The sequence below is a fragment of the Daktulosphaira vitifoliae genome, unplaced genomic scaffold (assembly GCF_025091365.1).
Source record: "Daktulosphaira vitifoliae isolate Bord-2020 unplaced genomic scaffold, ASM2509136v1 Scaffold_1, whole genome shotgun sequence".
NCBI lineage: Eukaryota > Metazoa > Arthropoda > Insecta > Hemiptera > Phylloxeridae > Daktulosphaira > Daktulosphaira vitifoliae.
This window is the reverse complement of record NW_026099572.1, coordinates 28,429,438-28,452,198: the sequence shown is the minus strand read 5'-3', so window position 1 is coordinate 28,452,198 and position 22,761 is coordinate 28,429,438. Positions and strand designations below refer to the sequence as shown.

The 22,761-nt window shown below is 26.6% G+C and overlaps 2 protein-coding genes and 1 long non-coding RNA gene across 4 annotated transcripts; 1 reads left to right on the top strand and 2 right to left on the bottom strand.

Annotated features, from left to right (window-relative positions):
* Window positions 1–199: 199 nt before the first annotated feature.
* On the bottom strand, window positions 200–5,512 carry LOC126904856 (uncharacterized). The gene is made up of 3 exons (XR_007703840.1): window positions 5,222–5,512; window positions 2,035–2,214; window positions 200–1,303 (listed from the first exon to the last, which is right to left on the bottom strand). It is a non-coding gene; the product is annotated as an uncharacterized LOC126904856 (long non-coding RNA).
* LOC126902221 (high-affinity choline transporter 1) lies at window positions 4,510–13,553 on the top strand. 2 transcript variants are annotated; one of them, XR_007703184.1, is made up of 12 exons: window positions 4,510–4,682; window positions 9,214–9,683; window positions 9,757–9,919; window positions 9,995–10,102; window positions 10,181–10,336; window positions 10,407–10,555; window positions 10,618–10,894; window positions 11,350–11,567; window positions 12,119–12,489; window positions 12,599–12,726; window positions 12,797–13,028; window positions 13,104–13,553. XR_007703184.1 is itself a non-coding variant. In XM_050679310.1 (11 exons), exons 3-11 carry the CDS (start codon window positions 9,760–9,762, stop codon window positions 12,970–12,972), a joined length of 1,743 nt encoding a protein of 580 aa, XP_050535267.1. In that variant the 5' UTR covers window positions 4,510–4,682; window positions 9,214–9,683; window positions 9,757–9,759; the 3' UTR covers window positions 12,973–13,553. The 2 variants fall into 2 exon arrangements, 1 of the variants encoding a protein (XP_050535267.1); XM_050679310.1 differs by having other exon boundaries at window positions 12,797–13,553.
* A 424-nt stretch (window positions 13,554–13,977) lies between these two features.
* Window positions 13,978–22,543, bottom strand: LOC126901673 (uncharacterized). The gene is made up of 3 exons (XM_050678370.1): window positions 22,279–22,543; window positions 20,558–20,638; window positions 13,978–16,740 (listed from the first exon to the last, which is right to left on the bottom strand). Exons 2-3 carry the CDS (start codon window positions 20,634–20,636, stop codon window positions 14,537–14,539), a joined length of 2,283 nt encoding a protein of 760 aa, XP_050534327.1. The 5' UTR covers window positions 20,637–20,638; window positions 22,279–22,543; the 3' UTR covers window positions 13,978–14,536.
* Window positions 22,544–22,761: the final 218 nt, after the last annotated feature.

Below are 22,761 nucleotides of genomic sequence, written 5' to 3'. Positions count from 1 at the left end.
GTTAATGGAAATAATTAACTTAAGTTAAGTATAAATAATGCCTATAATTTAATAGTTAAAAGTTACCAAATTGTACATTTAACTAGCAAAGTTAAAACATAAGTTGAAATTTTATTAAACTTAACTAGTTTATAAATAGTTAATTACATTTAAAATTATTTTTTCAGCTAAAATCTCTTAAAATAATGTTTTATTTGTCCGTAATGCAAGGGAAAGCTAAGAATCGATTTTTAACTTTTAAACTTGAATAGAAAGAAAATATTAAAGATTTAAAAAAATTGTTATTCGTTTTGCACATTTTGGTGTTGGTTGCATTGTTTTATCATTAAAATTAGTTATTAAAAATAAATCAGAAAAAAACACATACATTTTTTAAAAATTCAAAAAAGTATATTTATTGTTATATAAATATAATATTTGGGATAGAGGAAGATTCAATGTTTTTAAATTAAATCACGTACGCAGAATATAATGACATACATTTTTTATGAAATTTTAAATTTAGCTTAACTGTTATTTTAACTAATTAACTGAAAAAAGCTACTTATTTCAACAGAAAATTAAAAGTTAAAAAGTTTATTAGAAAAACAATTAGTTAAGTTGAAAAGTTAAAAAAAAAATTACTTTAATTTTGCTAGTTAATACCCAACAATGAATTTTATATAATAAATAACTAAATAATATCATTATGTTTAAAATTTTTTATTTTTTGGACAGGCTTAAGATAAACCAGAAGGGCCTTTAGACTTTCATAAACAGTAGTCTTCGGGTTATAGTTCTTACTTTAATTCAATTGAACAAATAGTTTACTTTGTAATTGTAAAAATAGGGAAAAAAATAAACTATTTATTAATGACTCATTTTATTATTAATAATATAAATGATGCTGAGTAAACTAATGTTGATAGAATTTTCATGGATGATATATTTTCTAAGATACGTCGATTAAAAATTAAAAAGCAATATCCTTAATGGTAACGTTAATAATAATAATAAAAAAAATAGCCTCACATGCGCTCAATGAGCACACTGTGGTGAATTTAGTGTGCGATGTTTTAATCTACACTTAAACATGTAATACAGTGTTGAATCCAAATATAGTTCTGGGCTTCAGTCCTTCTTGCATTTTGATATCCTCGTGACAATTTCAGGGTGGCAATAATAATATCAATGTTTTTGAACTTTGAGGCGATGTTTAATATTAAAATCATTTTTTTTTTTGCTTTGATGCCAAGTTGAGAAGATATTAATGTTGTGATGGCGAGCGTTTTTTAAATCTCTCCATAATAATTCTCAGCTCTCACTAGAGATGAGAATTTAGATTAATGATAAATACGTCAAAAGAGTTCAATTTTAATCTAGTTGAACCTCAATTACCGAAAATTGGGAAAAAAACTCAATCTTAGTAATATAGAAAAATTTTACAATAATTATACTAGTCAAGTATACATTAAAATATAAATATATGATAAAACTCATAATTTTTAGTTTAAAAGTTTGTAAAAACTGAAAATTTTATGTCATTAACCCAACCGTTATTACTATTTTAATTGTTTAAATAAAATATATTGCTATCAAATTTTGTACTCATAATAAACTAAGTTAAATCATCATTTTTGTTTTTTTAAATTTTTAACCTATTTTAATAGGTTCTATTAGAGATCTCAAACTTTTCTTTTATAAGGGTTCTAATTAAAACAAATTAGCTAATTTTTTAATAAACTATTTGAGTTTCTTGGTTCTTTATTTTGATTATTATATTTTATTTGATTTTTCTTGTTAAGTTTTAATAACACAGGTATTTAGATTTCCATTTAAATTTTTGTACTTCTATTGATGGGTTAAATATCATAAAATATGATATTACGTCAATTAAATCCTTCTTTCATTGAAACTGACTGGTGTCTAAAAATTTATTTTGTTATATTTTTGACCCTAGTTATGGGTCATACAAAACTAATACTGTAAATGCTATAAATATTACATCGAAAATCGATTAAATCAAATACTAAACACATATTTTTAACCGTTTACCTTTTATTAAAATAACTTGTAACGTTGTACAGACAAGAAAATATTGAATAAACAAATATGAATTCACTTGAAAATTTCAATTCAGTTTTTTTTGCAAAATAGATTTAAAGTAAATTGACTAAGCTTGCGTATAAATATAGTAAAATAAACATGTTTAAAAGTTTAGTTTCAATTCAACATCTAAAAAACATACAAATACAACACGATTAATAGTCCATCTCCAAACAAATTTAATTCAGTTCAATTGAGGGTGAACTTCGGTCACAATATTTAATATTGTAACCAATTATTACGAAGCAAATAAATAATATAGTTTCTATTGAATATAATTATATATAATATTATTATGTTTATATATCGTAGCTTTTTCATTTTTTTACCGATATATTATAATTTTTAATAACTTGATGTTGATAAGGATTATATATTGGAATTAGCATAATTGGTATTTCTAAAAATAATGTATAGCGATAAAGAAACTTAATATATTGTATTTAATTTATTTATTTTACTAATAGAATTGTTATAATAAATAATTATAAATATTAATTTTTTTTTTGTCAAATCTAGCGTTAAACTAAACTATACATCCGCATTTTCACGAGAGAGATATATAGTAAAGATATATTTTAGTGGTGTTTGTAAAAAATTTCTCATGTTCTCAGGGCTTCGTCCTAAGAGGAGATCCTAAGACAAAATTCTGAGAACGCCACTGCTACTGTATATTGTTCCATTCAAATAAACAGGAGGTTATGGTAAAAGTGTTTTATAATTTTTACGCTAAGAAAATTTCAACTTGATAAGTTATATTATTTTGGTAAAACTACTTACAAATATTGTAATTATTAAAATGTAATTTTACTTTAAATTAATATTTTTAATATGTTTTGTTGTATTATCGTTAGTAAGTTTATTTTAAATAGCTTATCTTGAATTTAAATTTATTCAGCTGCATTATAATGTCATATAATGATTACAACTTAAATGATAAACGTGTTTGATTGAGTACATGTACAAGAATGTCGACTATCCATTTGAGCTACATAAAATGTATATTTTTACACTAAAATTACTTTTGGGGTAACAAGTGAATATATTCAATTTTGTGAGTCAACTTAATGTTTTTACTAGTCCCGCTGTGATCAACATTCAATAATATAATATGTGTCAGTAAAAATTATTGATAACAAATTTATTTGAATATAACATTTATTAAAAATATATTGGCTCGAGGCTTATTTTTTTGTTTAATAAAAATTTTTAAGGAAATTAAATTTTCCCAAAGTTAAAATTAAGGTATTCTCGATTATAATTTTTTTGGATTTCCAAGGGGTAATATTATATTTTTAGATTTAAAATATTATTACTATGATAGTATTACATAATATCAATGATAATATTATTTATAAAGATAAAATAGTTAAGTCAATTTTTGTTACATGAGGCAAGTAATGCAATTTAAGAAAATCTACAAAGATTGAAACCACAACTTAATTAAAAGTAAAATATCGTCATTCTCTCTAATGTTGTTAATTTTCATAATGATTAAAATAAATTATCATTTCTATTAATTTCATAATCTCAATACTTCTAACTGCCAATTACACTTCATGAATTATAATTATTCATAGGAAATTTAAACAGTTATTTTATCTTTTAGTTTTGAATTAAGCTGTGCCAGTTTAGGCTTATTAAGTTAACTATACAAATTAAAACTAATAAATCATAATCTTTAGTTAGTTATTCAAACTTGGTTAATATAAAGTTCTTTGACAGACTCTAATCATGCAAACTTTAAAATGATTTTGAACTATTGGCTAGAGCTCAAAATATGTTATTCAGTTTTAAAGATCATTGTAGGTGTATAATGTATTTGTACAAAAAATCTCGCAAAATTCTTAAGCTCGTTTTAGTTGAGGTTTATCGCCAAAAGTATAAAAAACTTATGAGAGTAAAATTGCGGGGAAGGAAACAATGGGAAATTAGGTCACTGAAATGTGTATGGCAAACTCATTTCATTATTAGATTGTAGATGCATCGTAGATCATGAGTACATATGTCGAATGGGATTTTAAACATGCAGCACGGGAGATGTGATAAACGGCGGCTGAGATAAGGAGCGATCCCAAAGTTTTCCCCTGCACCGTAAGACACATATCTATGTATTGTGATAAAAACACATTACGTGCCAGTTGTAGGCCACTAATGGAGAGTTGTTGATACAGAAATAGCGTGGGCTCATAGCGTTAACGGCAACGGTGACGTATATTCGCAGCCCTTACCTAGAGAGCGTGTGGCCGACTGATATAGGGGAGGTGTCCAACGGAACACAAGTATCACATACCCTCTCCTCCGTCCTACCATCACGTGGAATCAAGTAAGCAAGCACATTTAGACACCTATTGTAAAACCAATGAGGACAGCGGCGACAATGCGCGCGCGCAAACCCTACAGACAGTCAGACCCTGACCGTGTTCGATCAATAGATGCCGAGTTCGGTGGGACTGCCGTCGCTGTCGTACCAGTCTGGCCTGCTGCTCGGCGGCATAAGTAATTATTAGCAAGCATGGCGACTGCTCAGTAAAAAACGTTTACGACCAAATATATACGAAAATTTTCGTATTTGTGCCCTTCGATTATTAATAAGGGTGAGTACATAAGTATTTTCAAACATTTAATAAATTATTATTATAAGTTGAGAAATCAAATTAAACGCTCAAAGTTTTTATGCATGTGGTGTGCCTACTTTTCAATGCATGTGATTAAAATTTTTTTTGTTATGAAAAAAAAAAAGAAAAATAAATGAAACTAAATTGGATTTTTCAAGTTGATCAATCTTTAATAAGTTGAAAATTAAACTACTGGGGACATTCAATAAATTAAAATAATTTGAGATGTATTTACAGTTGTTTTTAATTATTGTTTTTGATTTAAAATAATATTATTTAGCATATTAAATTGTTAAACACAATATTATTGAGTATTACTAGCAAAAAATGCAATAAACACCATTATCACAATTAACTGAAATTAATAAAAAAAATATTTATAATTTCAAAGAATTAACTATTTTTTAGTGTATTAAATTATAACATGCTGGCCAGTTTAAAATGGCTTTTGGTGTGTAGAGTTGTTATTAAGTAGTGCCTAACTACATAGTGTTATAATTAATAAAAATGTATCTTACGCAAATTACTCATATATCATTAGGATTCAATCATAAAACGATAAAGAATGACCGTGGTCTGCGACAATGACATTTTGTTTAACTCGTTATCATTACCATGAGTCTGATTGATTTTGTTTTTGTTGAATTTAAATTATTCTATCTTATTAAAATATTTGGGTTTTAGTTAACCAGAAAGACGCATATACAAGCTGTTTAATCACTAAATCTACGTTTATTGACCTTATCGACACTATTTGATAAGAATACACGTTACTATCAACATTAATTTAAATATAATGAATACCAATATAAAATATTTTTTCAATATTATGGTTATCATTTATTACCATTACTCGTTTATAAACTATCACAAATATTTTGCATGACCTTGAAAACGCATACAATGATTAAAACAGGTTTCAATTTTGAATGTGATGACCTTCGAAAATATATTCCAGTTACTTAAACTCATACAATTTTTAATTCCACACTTACAAAATTTTAATGCTCTATTATCAAAAAAAAAAAATTGTTTTTGTTTATAAACATGTTACCTAAATATATATAATATAATTATAAAATAGGTATGAATAATATATAATTTTATTAATATTTTTATATTATTGTTATATCGAAATGTTCTTCGTCTATATAAATATGTTTTTTAGTAAATAACCATCGAAAGTAATAATTGTTCGTTGTTTTGAAATCTCAAACTAGGAAATTTTCCATGATCATAAAAAAAGTAATCAGTAGTTTTATATACAGTTTTCGGGAATGATTTATTTATTTGTTATATATTATAACATCGATTGTTTGCAGGTTAATTAGCATAAGCAATGTTTTACCAATAATGTTTAGATTCGGTTGATTAGAAGTATCTATAAGTTATTGCCAGATTATTAAGAAAAAAAAAAGTTGATAAAATGTCATTTACTCTAATTAGTCGATATCAAAAACAAAATAGATCTTAATAAAAACAGAAAAATTTTTTATTACATAGGTAGTCATTTTTCGAAATATGTGTTAGGATGTAATATTATTTAACTTTAATCTCAAATAAACCTTTTGACCTAACTATTATTTAATAACTAATTTGTTATCCTGTGTTATACATTAAAAGAAAGAAAGGGTTGTATGGTCCTTTTACTGTAATTAAAGTAACCATCATCAATTTTGCGTGTCTTGACGCCAAGTCATTTTTTATATCACAATGAATTGTTTACATTTATTTTTACATCAAACTTATAATTTTGTAATTATAAAATATTATAATTATTTTTTAATGAAGTAAAAACAATCTTAACATTGTAGTTTTAAGCAGTTTTATAGAAATGCTGATTTGTGTTTTAGTGTAATTCATATATATTGATTCAATGATATTTATTCAACACTTATCCGATATCAATTAGGGGGTGCGTAAATTTTGATTATTACCGGGATGATAAGTAAATGTATTTCATAGAGCCTAAAACTATTAGCCTAATAAAATAGGAAAAAATATAAAATTTACTACCTAACATATTCGTCTTTGAATTAATATTATGTTTTTTAATTAAACGTTAATCATGTTTAACGTTCTCACTAAAAGGTAAGATTATTTAATTTTGTTTTTTTTTTAAACATGTTTCTTTTTCAAATCATTTTTGTTATTTTTGATTTTCATATTTTAAACATAAAAAAAGCTGATTTAAACAGATTTTTCTTATATCTATAATCCTACAATTATGTCTGAAATAATTACATACCAAGCTCAGTCACATCCATCTCAGCTTATTTATTCGATGATAATGTTATACAGATTGTTTCGCATTTAACTTGGTAGACTTTATTAGGGAGTAGTATAAGTAAAGATTTATGTGCATTTTCAAAAGAATATGTACAAGTGAAGCTTCTTATATCGAACAAAATTCGAAAACAGTTTATATTGGAGTGGAGAAAGTAGTAAGCTGGTTTCTATTTTTAAATCTTAAAATAAAAAATTGACCTTAAAGAATATGTTTATTAGTAGTTATTTTTATTCATAATAAAGTTAATTATTTTATTTTTTTTACTTAGTATTTTTTTTGGCAAATGATACCGTCAACAGTTATCCACCTATTTTATAAGATATTTTTATTAAATACTGTTATTTGCTACGAATAAATAATTACATAATTTTATTATTAATTTACCAACATTTATTAGAGCCATTTCTTAAAAATTTAACACGTTTCTAAATAATTTTAACAAAAAAAAAAATTAATAAGATTATAAAAAGAACATTGGTTATTTTATGAACGGATGTGAATAATCTTTAGTAAATTTCCAAATAATGTATCTTAAAAAACCCTCATATTAAGAGTTTTGTAAAAAATTTTAAAAAAATGCATAATAAAAGTTTGAATTGAAATTATATTTAAAATATTTCAAATGATTTAAACAAATTTGTCAGCATGTAAAATAAGTGTTTGAAATGAGCTTAAAAGATTATGGACAAATGGTCTGGATATTAATGCAGGTAAACTTTTAAAGTAACTTTCACAAAAAAAGAAATAAAGTTAAACAAGCTAATAATATCATATCGAAAATATAAATGTAGAAATAATTAAACATATAAAATATTTAGGGTTGGGTTATTTTTTCTTTATATTTATCTTTTAATAAATATATTAATTTAATTTCAAAAGAAGGTTTAAAACTAATGATTTTTTTAAAAGGAACTGTGGAAATTATAAAAAAAATGTTTTGTAGAAAATTTCTATAGTTTACATTGGTACGGTCGATATTGGAATATTAATCAGTAGTTTGGAATTTTTATCAGGACGGTTTAATAAAAAAACTAGAGCGTGTTCAAAATCAATTTTTTGCCCATAAAAGTAATCAGGTAAATTGAGCGTTTAATTTAGTAGCTAATGAGTTAAATTTTTTGTTTAAATTAATATATTTTAAACAAGAAGAAAATATTTTGATGTTTTAGAGGTACACAAATTATAAAATAACTCTAACGTTTTAGGCTCAATACTATTTAATGCTTCAAAATATATTTTACGTACACCTATAACCATTTTTGCATCCTTAAATCACAAAAACTACAGTCATGCTTCACTGGTCAATTGTGTTCTCAATCCAAATAATTTAATTGGAAATTTTGATATTTTCATGATAACTTAACAAAGTTAAAATATTGGTTTAAAGAATAATTTTATTATGTTTTAATTTGTATTGAGTTGTAATTTTATAGAATTAATTAATTAGTCTATTAATTCGATTATATTCTATACCTTCACGGGCGTTATTTCTTATAATAAATAGATAAACAATTTTTTAAAACAAATTATTTACACTTAATAACCTTGCTAAAAGCTATTAATTGTGCTAGAGAGACGGAAAAACTAGAGTCCAGCGCAATGGATTCGAACTCTTTTAACTATGCACCGACGCACAATGCGTTATCGGCTGACTAGGTAGGCTGCCTATGAAAAATAAACGTTAGAAATGAAAATTTTCCGGAGAATAATAATTATTTTTCTCTATAAAGTTAGATCAAAATAATAATATTATTTAAGCTTACTCGCAAGTTAAACTTCCATATTATAAAATATATGTATCCAACATATTATTTCACTGTTGACCTTAAAAACTTTTGTAAAAAATAAACAATTATGGGTTACGATTATGGATCGTGTGTTGTGTTTGTCAGCAATTAGCATAATCGAATTTTTTATTATTATTATTTTTAGTGTGTTCCGCTCGATAATATTTAGCCATTGTGTCTAATATTTCTTTACCTACACAACATAAATGAGTTGTTAAATATTTAAGTGCACTAGCTGTTTGACTTTTAAAAAAACAGAAAAATTTGTCTTGGCATTAAATAGTACCACTTAAGGACCTCATTTAAGAACATAAATATGACAAAAAATAGTCGTTAAATCCATTTAATTATGTTATAATCTTGTTTTTGATGATTAAATTTGTGCTTTTACTGCAATACATCAATTTTATAATATAACTGTTTAATATTCCAGGGCATAAAAACCGTTTTAAATGTTCCTGTTCAAGACAGAATCGAACAGTCAGACTGATGTGCTGCCGGGGGTTCAAAACACGCAATAGTCCTTCGCAGAAAACTTCGTTGCGTTGGGGCGATTGTTGTCTGTTTCAGTCCTAAGTCAACGTTTCTAAGCCAGGGCCATAAGCAAATAAAAATTAAACCCTTGTGTTTAGCATCAAGCCAAGTCTTATGTTACAAAAGTTACCTATAAATCTGTTTACGAAATAGTATTTCAAAATACATATCCTATTTATATTTGTTTAAATTTTGTTGATTATATTTCTAATAATATATTTCTTTAATTATAATAGCAATACATAAACTATTTGACGGTTTTATGTATAAACGAGTTTATTAATTTAAAGTGACATATATTAATTTAAAAAAATTACCCGCATTTTGTGAGTTGTTTGTGAGTAAACATCACATAAAAAAAAATCTTTCGTGAGTATTTTTTGTTGACGTGTTTCTAGCTCTAAATGCAATTGTGATAAAAATATATAACTTACGATTTCAGAAAATGAATGTTGTGGGAGTGATATCTATAGTTTTTTTTTACTGCCTAATACTTATGGTAGGATTATGGGCAGGCAAGAAAAAACACACGGGAAATTCGGAAGCTGAAGTAATGCTGGCTGGCCGGAACATCGGTCTTTTTGTCGGCATTTTCACGATGACAGGTAAGCAAATCAATATTAAATTAATATAAATGTACGCGATGTATGACAATAAATTATTCATTTGTTGAAATTCAGCTACATGGGTTGGCGGAGGATATATAAATGGGACGGCTGAGGCAATTTACACGTCGGGTCTTCTTTGGTGTCAAGCACCCTTCGGATATGCCTTGAGTCTTGTTTTTGGTAAATTCACAAATAAAAAAATAATTTTTGTTTAACTACTGAAAAATATTGAAATTTCGTTTGTTGCGTATCATTCAGGTGGAATTTTTTTTGCCGACCCAATGCGTAGACAGGGGTATGTTACTATGTTAGATCCTCTTCAAGATTGCTTTGGCGAACGGATGGGAGGACTATTATTTTTGCCAGCTCTCTGTGGCGAAGTCTTTTGGTCCGCTGGAATATTGTCTGCATTAGGTGAATTTTTATTACTTAATAATTGAAAATTTAAAAAGTTTTTTTAATAAATGATTATAATGTCTTACAGGAGCTACTTTGAGTGTAATTATTGATTTAGATCAAAGTACTAGTGTGATCTTAAGTTGTTGTATTGCTGTTTTCTATACCATATTTGGAGGATTAGCTAGCGTCGCTTATACTGACGTCATTCAATTATTTGCTATTTTTATTGGATTGGTTAGAACATTTTCCTTTCAATTTAATTTAAACAATATACTAAATGATGTTTTATTTTATAGTGGTTAAGTGTACCATTTGCATTGGCTAATAAAAAAGTAGATTTCAACACTCCAGGACTAGATTTAATTGGTGAAATACAACCGAAGGACTTCTTTAGCTATGTGGACTATGCACTACTTTTAGTTTTTGGTGGAATTCCATGGCAAGTTTACTTCCAGCGTGTATTATCAAGCAAATCTGCATCTCAAGCTCAAATACTTTCATATGTAGCAGCTTTCGGTTGCTTTATTATGGCTATTCCCCCAGTAATTATTGGAATGGTTGCTAGAGCAACAGGTTAGTCATTTTTGTATTGATTTTACGATTAAAAATTATAGACTATTTTAAAAACACCCATATTAAGAACTATACAGGGTATTCAGTAAGTTAGGAAACAGTTAAATTGTTACAAACAATGAGTACAATAGAAATTCGTTTCCTTATTTACTGAACACCCTGTATAGTGCCTCCTACACAGCTAAACTGGAAAATTCAGAAAATATTGCTTCCATGAAAAATGAATGAATTAAAAATAAATTATTTTATATTTTCATATGTCACATATAGAGTGTCCAGTAAGTAAGGAAATGGGTTTTTATTGTTTGTAACAATTGACCTGTTTCCTTACTTACTGAACATTCTGTATAATGAAAGGCTAGTAAAATTCGAAATTGACCTGGTTACTCTCCTCCAGCCCTTTAATATTGTTTACAAATTCTTTATTTTAATATGAGCACTTTATATATTTATAGCTTGGAATGAAACTCAGTATAATGGTCCTATGCCCATGACACCCAAAGAAACGAGCATGGTTTTACCCATGGTTTTGCAGTATCTAACGCCTGAGTGGGTAGCTTTTTTCGGATTGGGTGCTATATCTGCAGCTATAATGTCATCAGCTGACTCGAGTGTTTTATCTGCTAGTTCTATGTTTGCTCGAAATATTTATCGCATGTTATTCCGTCAAAGTGTAAGTATATTTTATTTCTATGCAATAATATAGGGTGATTTTTTTTGTCAAAAACCACTCAATATAAATAAAAAATTGATTAAAAAGAAATTAGTTTTTTTGGTTACATATACTTCTTGATTTTTTTTTTTATTAACTCTTTTTTATAATCATACTTAATAATGTATAGGGGTTTTAACTTAATTTTTTTTTCAATAACAACCTACATATTTAACTAACTTATATGTAAATGACCTAGTTAAGAAAATAATGAGTTGATGACAGCTTTTGAACGATCATTTCCTATTATGTAATATAGTTAAATAAGTATGTTGTTATTAAAAAAATTAAGTTAGCAGTCCTATAAGCTATAAGATAATGCTAAAAAGTATTTAATAAATGGTAGATTATTTATTAGTCAAAGAGATATATGTAATTAAAAAATCAAAAAAATACTCTCAATATTGTAATTATTTTTGAGAATAATTGAGTTGATTATGATAGAGGGATCACACAATGGAAAATACAATTAAAAACAAAATTGATAATTATTTGTCATCTTTTATGTGTAGGCGTCTGAAATGGAAATCGTTTGGGTTATGCGATTGGCAATTGTTGTTGTTGCATTTTCTGCTACCACCATGGCTTTAACAATTCCGTCTATTTATGGATTATGGTCTATGTGTTCTGACCTTGTTTATGTAATACTTTTTCCCCAACTAGTAATGGTCGTTCATTTTAAAGAACACTGTAACACTTATGGATCTCTTGCTGCTTATATAGTTGCATTTTATATTCGTATGGCCGGCGGTGAACCTCTTCTCGGTTTAGCTCCTATGATTCATTTCCCAGGTTGGGATGGCGAAAAACAACTGTTTCCATTTAGAACTACCGCTATGCTCTGTTCACTTTTCACATTGGTTTTTATTTCGTGGTTAACGAAGTAAGTTTGATTAACTTATTGTAAATTTTAAACCTGTATTAATATGAATTAACATAATAAGAGTATTAAAACTACCAATATTTGAAATTCAATATTATTATTTTTTCAGATACTTATTCCATAATGGTTTACTAGCACCTCATTACGATTGGTTCAATTGTGTAGTGAATATACCAGATGACGCTGTACACGTTGGAGAACCTCACGAAGGTGAACCAATGACCACATTAACAGCAGGTATTTTTTTGCCATTTTTACAATTTACTTAACATATTTTTAATGCTAATCACACTATCATTTCGTATAGGTTCAACTGGAGCAAAATATGGTGCAGCCATTGTAACAACTGGTTTAGTGGGAAAAGATGAACGCAATGGTAGGATAAATCCTGCCCTGGATATAAATGACGACGGACCTACTGGACAACAAAAAAAAGCCAGTATCGTTGGTTTAACATACAAACAGACGACTACCGGGTTTTAAATGGGTCAGATCTCAATGGGACTTGATTGTAGGAAAATAAAATATTAAAACTCTAGGTACTAATTTTATGAATGCATATCAAATATTTACAAAGCTATTCTATAACCCCATGCTCTATTCTTCTTCCCTAGGTTAAAATTTGATGGACATAATACTTATGTGATTCACATGTAATGTTGTTTGACTGTTAGTGAATTAGTATAATAATGTATTAACGCAGTATTACTAAACACTGTACCTGTCACACGTTTGATGTTTTACTACCACTTTATCTTCCAAACATAAAAAACATATTAATATTATTGTAATAATAATACTTAATTGATAAATATTTACTATAAATTAACGATTATAAAAGTATATAAAAGTTATAGACTAATAGTAAACTACATAATAAATGCCAACTGTTATAATTTATTTAATAAGAAAAAAAGCAATTAAGGATGGGCATTCAAAGTTAATTAAAAAAGAAGTTAATGACGTATAATACACCATATATAAGGATTTTAAGTAGTTAGAGTTTTAGCTACTAAAATAATGTTACGTAATAAAGTTGTTAATGTGATTGTTGAGCTTTTTTTTAAGAAAAGTAACTTTTAAATTTATCAAGAGATTTTATGTGCTTTTATGTCTATTTTTAAAGACAAATTAAAATTCTACCACTATTGTTATCAATGAGAAATTTTCAGGACAATTCTACTAACTGATACATATCATTATAATACCTAATAATAATTAATATTAACAAATGCATATATTTTTATTGTAAAATACATATGCATTAATGACTGATTTATAGTTAAATGATATAAATTTGAATTTTGTGCAGTTACATTTCATTAGAATAGTGTAAGACTATTTTATAAAAAATCATGATGTAATAATATAAATTTGTTAAATTTAAATAAAATTTTAAGCTACTGTAATTCAAAAAGTATTTAATTATAGTATTGTTGTTAATTTAATGAAAAGGACTAAAAAGTTTTACTAACGATTTAGATACGATATGTAAGGTATTAAAAAAATACATCATAAATCAAAACATTTTATTATACTACGCCATAGTAATATCAATAGTTCTATTATTTTTGTTGTAACAATAATAAAACAATGTTAATATTACATAAATATATTATCATGGATATTCTTATCATGTATAAAATCATATGATGTATTCTTATCTATATAAAATGACTTAGTGTAAAACTTAAACACAATTAAAAATAAATCTTACAATAATCGTTTGGTAAATGACATTGAAAATAATATAAATGTATTTACATCGAAATTGTCTAGTCTATATTTTATAGTTAAATAGTAAGTTAAAATTATTTATTACATGTTAAAAGTCAATGTTAGTTCTTTAAGATGTGTTTATTAAATTTCATGACATCACAACACTGACTTTATTTATTCATACAAAGATAATTTATAATTACACTTCATTTCGTATGGCTGATAAATATCCAGTTAGTAACAGTCTATAACATAACATAGACTATTTTGACAGACTAGATGGCAAATATGTTCTATGCTATCTTATTCATAATTAAGATTTTTTAATTTAACCATATTGAGGTGGTTGAGGTTGTGGTGCTGCAAACGCATCATACGCAATAAATGATGGCTGAAATCCACTTTGACCAGATGGTTGACGATTAATATTGTTAAATTGTGAAGGATTAATATTTTGTTGTTGTTGGGTATTAAACGTCGGTGGTCTATTAGGCTGCGACGAAGCTCCTGTTGCAGGTAAATAATTTTGCCCTGATGGCGCTGGAGTAGTGAAAGTCGTAGTTGATGTAACAGAATTGTAGGCAAACTGTGAGGGCTGAGAATTAGTAGCACCTGTTGGCGTTGGGAATGGAATTGATGGAGTATTATATGAATAGCCTGATGGTGCTGGAGCTTGCTGGGGTCTTTGCTGAACTTGTGATGGTGGATTGTAATTATATCCTTGTTGTTGAGGTTGTTGTGCTTGAGGCCTAGGCGTTGTTGGTACACCCGTATAAATATAGTTATTTTGAGGTCTTTGAGTTGGTGATTGTGTTGACCTAGGTGGTCCATAAATACTCGACGGAAGCTGTGGCAATTGCGATTGAGATGGTACAGCTACTGTTGGCTGAATTGCTGGAGATTGTGTTGCTCTGATAGGATTTTGAGTAGGTGGATTGTATGAATAACCAGCACTAGCTGGTGGTTGTTGTGGTCTATTTTGTGGTTGTGGTAATAAAAGAGGGGTTTGTGGTGTACTATAAGCATAACCAGATTGTTGAGCTGGCTGTTGTTGTTGAGGTCTTTGTGTAGTAGTTGGTGTATTGTAAGAATAACCCTGGAATTGGTTATTACTATTTTGTTGTTGTTGAATTTGAGGCCTTTGTGGTTGTTGTGATTGTGAACTTTGAGAATTTCCATAATTCTGTGGTGAAAATGTTTGAGACGGTATACCAAAACTAATTGACTGAACAACTGCAGGTTGATTATTTTGTTGTGAACCACTATTCGTGTTAGATTGTCTTGGAGGTAAATAAGTATTAAAAGAGTTTTGAGGCGTCCTTAAAGACAAATTTGGTTGCGGCTGCGCTATTGATTGCTGTGTTGGCTGTCCGTAATTTAACTGCTGTTGGCCTAATGATTGTGGTTGTTGTAGTGGAGAACCATAGTTAGGCTGCGATTGAGAATTTAATTGTAGTTGAGGAGGAATAACGAAATTGGATTGTGTTTGCTGTTGTTGTTGTTGTAAAGGAGTTCCATAACTCGTCTGTGGCCTGGGTTGTTGAGGTTGCTGTTGAGTAGGAGGTCCATAACTTGGTAATGGCTGTTGTGGTTGTTGTTGGGTCGGTGGCCCATAACTTGGTAGTGGTGGTTGTTGTGGTTGTTGTTGGGTTGGTGACCCATAACTTGGTAGTGGCTGCTGTGAAAGTAATGGTTGTTGTGATGGTTGTGATTGCTGTGTTTGTTCTTGAGTTGGAGCTCCGTAATTTGGCTGAGGCTGTACTGGTGGTTGTGGTTGCTGTTGAGGGGCTAATCCGTAATCTTGTTGTGGCTGTTGTTGAGTTGGTGGTCCATAACTTGGTTGTGGTGGTTGTTGTGGTTGTGGTTGTTGTTGAGTTGGAGTTCCATAACTTGGTAGTGGTTGAGCTGATGCCTGGGGTGATTGTTGTAGAGGAGGTCCATAACTAGGCTGGGGTTGAGGTAAAAATTGAAGCTGTGGGGTGTAGCTAGACTGTGAAGTTGGAAATTGTTGTTGTAATGAATTCTGTGGAGAAGGTTGAACGGGATTGATATTTAATTGAGTTTGAGATTGCTGTGAAGGTAAATAATTTGACGGGAGTGATTGCTGTTGTGTTGACGAGGGTTGAAGTGTTCCATAATTTTGTTGAGGTTGAGCAATGGTTTGACCAGGTTGTTGTTGAGAATTACCAAAATTTTGTTGAGGACGCTGTTGGGGGGTATTATATGTTAAATCTATTTGATCTAGTGGATTATTTAAGTTTTGTTGTGGTGCATTATAGTTTTGCTGGGGTTGTTGAGGTCTTTGTTGCGGTGTATTAGGCAATTGTTGTGATTGACTTTGCTGATCACTATAACTTTGTTGAGGAACACCAAATGGTTGTTGTGCTAGTTCCGAATAGTCACTCCATGCTTGTTGGAGTTGAGATTCATTAGGTTCATTTTGAGAATTACCAAAACTTAGTGATGCTAGTGCTGATGTCAAACCAGCAAACTGTTGTTGGAACGGATTTTGAATGTTACCAAATAAAGCAGCTGTAAAAGAATTAATAAATTATTTAAGGAAACTATATATAAATATTATATTATTAGAATATAGATAATTTTAAAAATAATATACAGTTTTAATAATATAAACAATGTATTTATTCAGGCAATATTTCCAAAAAATGTAATAAAGTAAAGATGCCCAAACACATTGAAAAAGTATAAGAAATAAGTACACAAAATTTTTGTAAATGCTATAATTATTAAGTAAACACTTCAATTATTTCGGTGTTATTATCGAAACACTCTCTAAAGCTTAAAATCACATGTTCAAAAATTAAATTTTGAACATCAGATATTCAAAAAATATTTAGATCTACAAACGAGCAGTTGTATGTTCGAATGCTATGAAAAGCTATGCTATAGGATTAAAAATTTAGTAATGTCTATGGTGTCAACTTTATTTTTTAAATGGGAACATGCATATTTAACAATCATATAAAATAAAAAATGATTTAATTTAATAATCCGCACCTCCCTCCAATTTTTATTTAAAAATTTTAATGACTGCCGTTATAATGGTTCTAAAGTTGTTATTTTCTTGATTAATTTTTAAAATTGTTCAATATGTATGTGGCCATTAAAAAATACATTGTTGATACTCTTTTAAGGTACTGAATTTATATGTATTTATAAACTTTAACGTTAAACAAAATTGTATAATGTTTAAATGGTTAATAACGATAAACTTAATTATAATATATTTTTGAACCGTTCTCTATTCATCAGTGATGACATATTATATACAATAATTGTTTTAGTTAAAGTTTAAATATTTAAAATAGTTGAATATTATAAATATTCATTTGGAAAAACGATAGTGTTAATATAACCAACTTTTAAAATAGCGTTACAAATCTGTTTATGTACAAAAGTATAGTATTTTATCAATTTTGTGGTTTAAAGTAAGATTTTCAGGAAAAAAAAAACAAAAATACGTTATTTTTCATAAAAAAAATATTGCAATGAAAATCTTTAAGTTTTAAGGTAACTACTTTAATTTTATCATATGAGTTTTGTGCGAAATATTTAGTTTTTGTTTACGTTGTTTGCACCTCTAGATTTAGTCAACATATTAGTGTTACGATTTCCCACAGAAAAGTAAACAAAATGTTTTATTAAAAATAAATAAGATAAAATCGACGTCTGTTAATACTATGTTCTGCATTTTTATTTTTATTTTATTCTACTAATGATACTGTTTCGATAAAATATAAATGACTTATTAAACACTCAATAAAATTTGAAAAAATTGGTTGTGGTATAGCACTTATTATTATTTATATCGTCACTCCTTCAAGACTTAATATGTTTATATTACAGCCTTTTTGGTTTTTTTTCTAAAGATTTTAGCGTGTCTAACTATGACATAATTAGAACCATCTTATTATTTATAAAGAATAGGTGTATATTTTTGACGAACCGTTACAATCGTAATACGGTCAACATAGGTTTCCGGTTACTGAACTTGAAAATCACTAGTCTTCAACGTTAACTTGCGGAAGACTTGGTCGGCTCTAAATTAAAAATGATTTTATCTTTCCTTAAAGAGTTACGGTCGAAATAAATAGTAAAACTAAAACAATTCTTTAGAGTTTCAAGAACTTAAAATTTAAAATAAAAACGTTTGCTTATCGAATTAATAAATATAACAATAAAAGGAAATTGAATTTATCAAAATGAAACATTATTGTTTAACGGTCTTAGGTAAGTTCATATTATACTGTGAAAAATTTCTTTATTTAGTCTAGACGATGAATTTATGTGATAAATTAAAAAATTACCAATTCTCGTAAAATTAATGAAACTGTAATTGTAGTAATATTGTAGTGTTATCAAACATTAAAACATTTTTGCTGAATATGAATTGATTTCGTTCAAAATATTTGTGTTATACTTGTAATTTATTAATTATAATTTTTAACATTATTTACTAAGCAAACAATTGTTTTCTTTTTTATAAGAATATTTCATGTTATTATTTTTAACGAATAAATTTACAAAATCATTTTGTTTTTATATATCTTTATGATTAAAATAATTATTTTTGGTATCAGCATTTTTATTAAAAACTTATCTATTAACTGGTTGTCTTGAACTCTCCAAAAATATTTCAAATATAAAATTATTATTATTAATCATTCTTGTACAAAAGAAAACAAATACTAATAATAATTTTAGATTGCAGTCTAAATCTATAAGAATTTATTAATAAAAAAAAGAAAAAATTAAAAATATAAGTAGTTTAAAATTATAAGAATTGTCAGTTAAATCTATTCCAACCGGTATATACAAGATTTTATGTACATAAGTATTATAATTATTTTATTTAATCTTATATGATCTATTATTTTAAGAGTATTTTTTAGATGAGGTTTTTATCTTTTAAGTATGTCAATATTAAAAAAAAAAAAAATTAAATAGATTGGGGAACAATAGTCATTTGTGGTCTCCTAGTTTTCTAAAAATATATGACAGCTAAAAATCATGTGACCACGTTAAATGATTAATAGAGTTTTCTAAACTATAAAAATTTTATATAATAGTTGTTAATTAAGTTTTGCCTTGTTGTTTTAAGTTTTATCACAAATATTTTTTTAATCTCGTTTTTTGAAAACTCTTTTCAAGGCTAGTTTATTTTATTATATTTCACTATGGTTATAATTTAAATAAATATCAAGTTATAACGATTACATATCAATATTGCAAATTTTGTAAAACTAGATAACAAAAAAATTATGATCATTTCCAATTTTTTTAAACTTAAACAAACCATAGTTACACTAATTTAAAAATGTGAAACATTAGTATGTTTTCCCATGTATATTAATACTTCATTTATTAGCAATTGCAATATTTTTTGACAAACGATACGTATGACACAAATTTAAGTGGTTCTTGCTAAGTTAATTGCAATTTCCCTATTTTCCCCTATAATTTTATAATATCAAACATTATTATTGTATTTTTAAACACTAATATGGTGGCTATTATTATAGTAATAGTAACAGTAATAGTACCTGTTTTTATAAATGCAGTGAAAAAAATGTAGTTATATATATTAGCTATAATATATCTTTTAGATGGTTTCATAAATTGTACATTTTATCGAGTCTTTCGTGTAAAAAATGTCGTATTATTACAATGACGTAAAAATAGAATAACTGATAAATGAACGTCAACTTTTTTTACTAAGTTAAATATTATTTAAACCTACAATTTGCCATTACAAATTATGTAGTAAAATAAAGTCTCCTTCACAAAAAAAGATTACAATCATTAATTTTTGCAATGTTTGCTATTTAATTTTATGCTTCAACTATTCCATTTCATTATTTACCTTAATGGGTAAGACAAATATTTAGTTGAAAATTTGTGTTTTTTATTTACTTTACATCCATTAAATATAAATGTTTTGGCATTATTATAATATTCTAACGAATACTTTATTATAATATTAAATGGCCCGTTTAAAAAATAAATAATTTTTACCATGGGAATTATCTTTAATTTTCTTTGTTACTTTAATAAGTGTCAGTAGTAATAAAAATAAATTTTCATCAGGCGGCTAAGATATATAAATAGTATTTTTGCATTTTAATAAATCAAATTTACTTGCAGAATTTGTATTAATTTTATCAATAATATTAAGAATTTAAACTATTATCTTCAAAAATAACTATTATAAATTATTAAATATAAATATAAATATTCATGAAGGCTCTATAATCTTTATTTATATCTATCCTTTTTAAAATGTTACATAGCCATTAAATAAAGACTTATTATTATTTATTGTACTTACCATCGCGTTTCTTCGGTAAAATTGCAGATGTTGAGCTTACAGCGAATGCAAATACGGACACCAATACAATTGATTTCATTTCTGAAAGTTTGTTATAATTAAATACTTTATAAAAAAATTTTTTTTGAAATTAATATGATAATTTATTTTATATAAAATATGAATCCATGTAATTAGTTCATTATTTTTGAATAACTTAAAATTTTGTAAATAAAAAGTTAAGAGCTTTTACCTCATGAACTATTTATTATACTTTCTAGAGTGTTACTTTAGAGTGTTAACGTTATTTAATAATAGTTATAATATGAACAAATTATTTTACAATATTTTTTATAAAACAGATAGTTATGTTTAGTTAGCATAGCCATTTGTTAATTTACAAAGCAATAATTAAATGGTTGTATTCAATATTACGTTATTGATCTTCACCATAAAAATTAACTTAATATGAAATTTTAATATATTATGTTAATATTTGCTTGTATAAATAATATATAAATATTAGAATATTGTTTTTTATATTTTTAATTTAAATTTCAGTTTACAATTATTAGCTTGATCAAAAAAATATTATGCATGGGTAATAACGTAAAAGTTTAAAAATATGATTATTTTAAAATACTTTTTGAAAATTATTGTTATGTATAAATAGTTAGAATTCTCTTATATTTTTAAATTTAACGAATGACATAAGAGTATAGTTTTGCATAATTGAAAATTGTGAATATGTTTCTTTTCAATTGTTAAAGTTATGAGCTCAAAAGAAATTTTTTTACGTCGCGTTATTGTATAATACTATTTCACTTAATGAGTTTTTTCCTTTCCCTTCTTTTTAAATTGTCAAAGTGTTATAGTAACACGAATTAAATAATAGACACATATTTCTTGGTAAGATTATCAAGTAATATCAACATGAACGATAATTGATGCATGCTTAAATGTTTATCCTCGAATTTCTTTAATTATTGAGATTCAATTTAAAATTATATTATATGATTTTTATTAGTATTTATCTTTTTGATAAGGAGAAATTAAATGGAAAAATACCTTCTCAACATCACATCGAAGCTAAAATTATAATTTATAAATTTACCTATTAGAGCAACCCAAGCATTTTTAATTATGATTAAATAAATGTAGCTAACTGAAATTTTATGAAATATTGAAATTTATACAAATAAATCGCCGAGAAACTGCTTTATTTAACAAAAAGTTTAAAGAATTATTTCAAGAAAAAATATAATTATCAAAAATATTTATACTTAATATATTATACATAATATTTATAGTATTATTATAATAGTATTAATATGACACTTAAATGATGTTCAGCTTAACATTATTAATTTCGGTTATGTGAGTTTATTGGGTTATCACAATTAATTTTTTAATGATTATTTATGAATTTCTAAATAATAGAAATTACGATATAATTTTCTAAAAGAGCTTGTATGGTTCAATTTTCGTCAGTTACTATAAAAAAAAAATTAAGTTATTTCAACTTGAAAATTAATTGAAGAATCATTTCACGAATTGCATGTTTCCAGTGCAACTATAACTATGTGAGGTATTATTTTATACATAATTATGAAATAACAGTATCTCAAAATCTACTAATAAGTAATTTAAACACTACTGTTTTAAAATTGTTAATCTTCATATTCTCAACAAAAATGTATTTAAAAGAGTGATATAGTCATAATGTTAAAAACTCGTCTTACTGTATATTATGTATTAGATTAAATTCCAGATAGAATAAAAATCCTTTGTTTATTTGTTTCTCATTAGCTTCAAGTTATTCCAAGTTTAATGGTTTAATAACAATACAAAAATTGTCTTAGTAAAAAAATTAACACTGCACTATCACGGTGGCGAAAAACGATTGATCAACAATATTATCTATCACTGTTATAACATTAGAAATCCGATGAAATTCGGTCCAGACATCATTCCGATAGCATTAAATGAATATAACACTTCGGATGGCGGGCAAATCTTATTTATATTATGAAGATTTCGGGAGGGACGCTGGGCACGGGAGAAAGTGATTGCGAACGACCTTGCCATGAAAATTACGATGATCTATTGTGATGGGGTAACGACAGTGTGTAGGTGTTATGGTTTGGAATTGTCAAATGAATACTTATCAAACTCCAAAGGCAGCAATAACTGAAAGCTTAATAATTACAATACAATACGATAAT

Excerpts from the sequence above, each read along its gene's own strand:
- LOC126901673 (XM_050678370.1), bottom strand. The coding sequence starts at position 20,636 with ATGAAATCAATTGTATTGGTGTCCGTATTTGCATTCGCTGTAAGCTCA. Across the intron at positions 16,741-20,557 it reads TTTACCGAAGAAACGCGATG|CTGCTTTATTTGGTAACATT; the intron begins GTAAGTACAATA and ends ATTCTTTTACAG.
- LOC126902221 (XM_050679310.1), top strand. The coding sequence starts at position 9,760 with ATGAATGTTGTGGGAGTGATATCTATAGTTTTTTTTTACTGCCTAATA. Across the intron at positions 10,337-10,406 it reads TGGAATATTGTCTGCATTAG|GAGCTACTTTGAGTGTAATT; the intron begins GTGAATTTTTAT and ends AATGTCTTACAG. Across the intron at positions 12,490-12,598 it reads TTTATTTCGTGGTTAACGAA|ATACTTATTCCATAATGGTT; the intron begins GTAAGTTTGATT and ends TTATTTTTTCAG.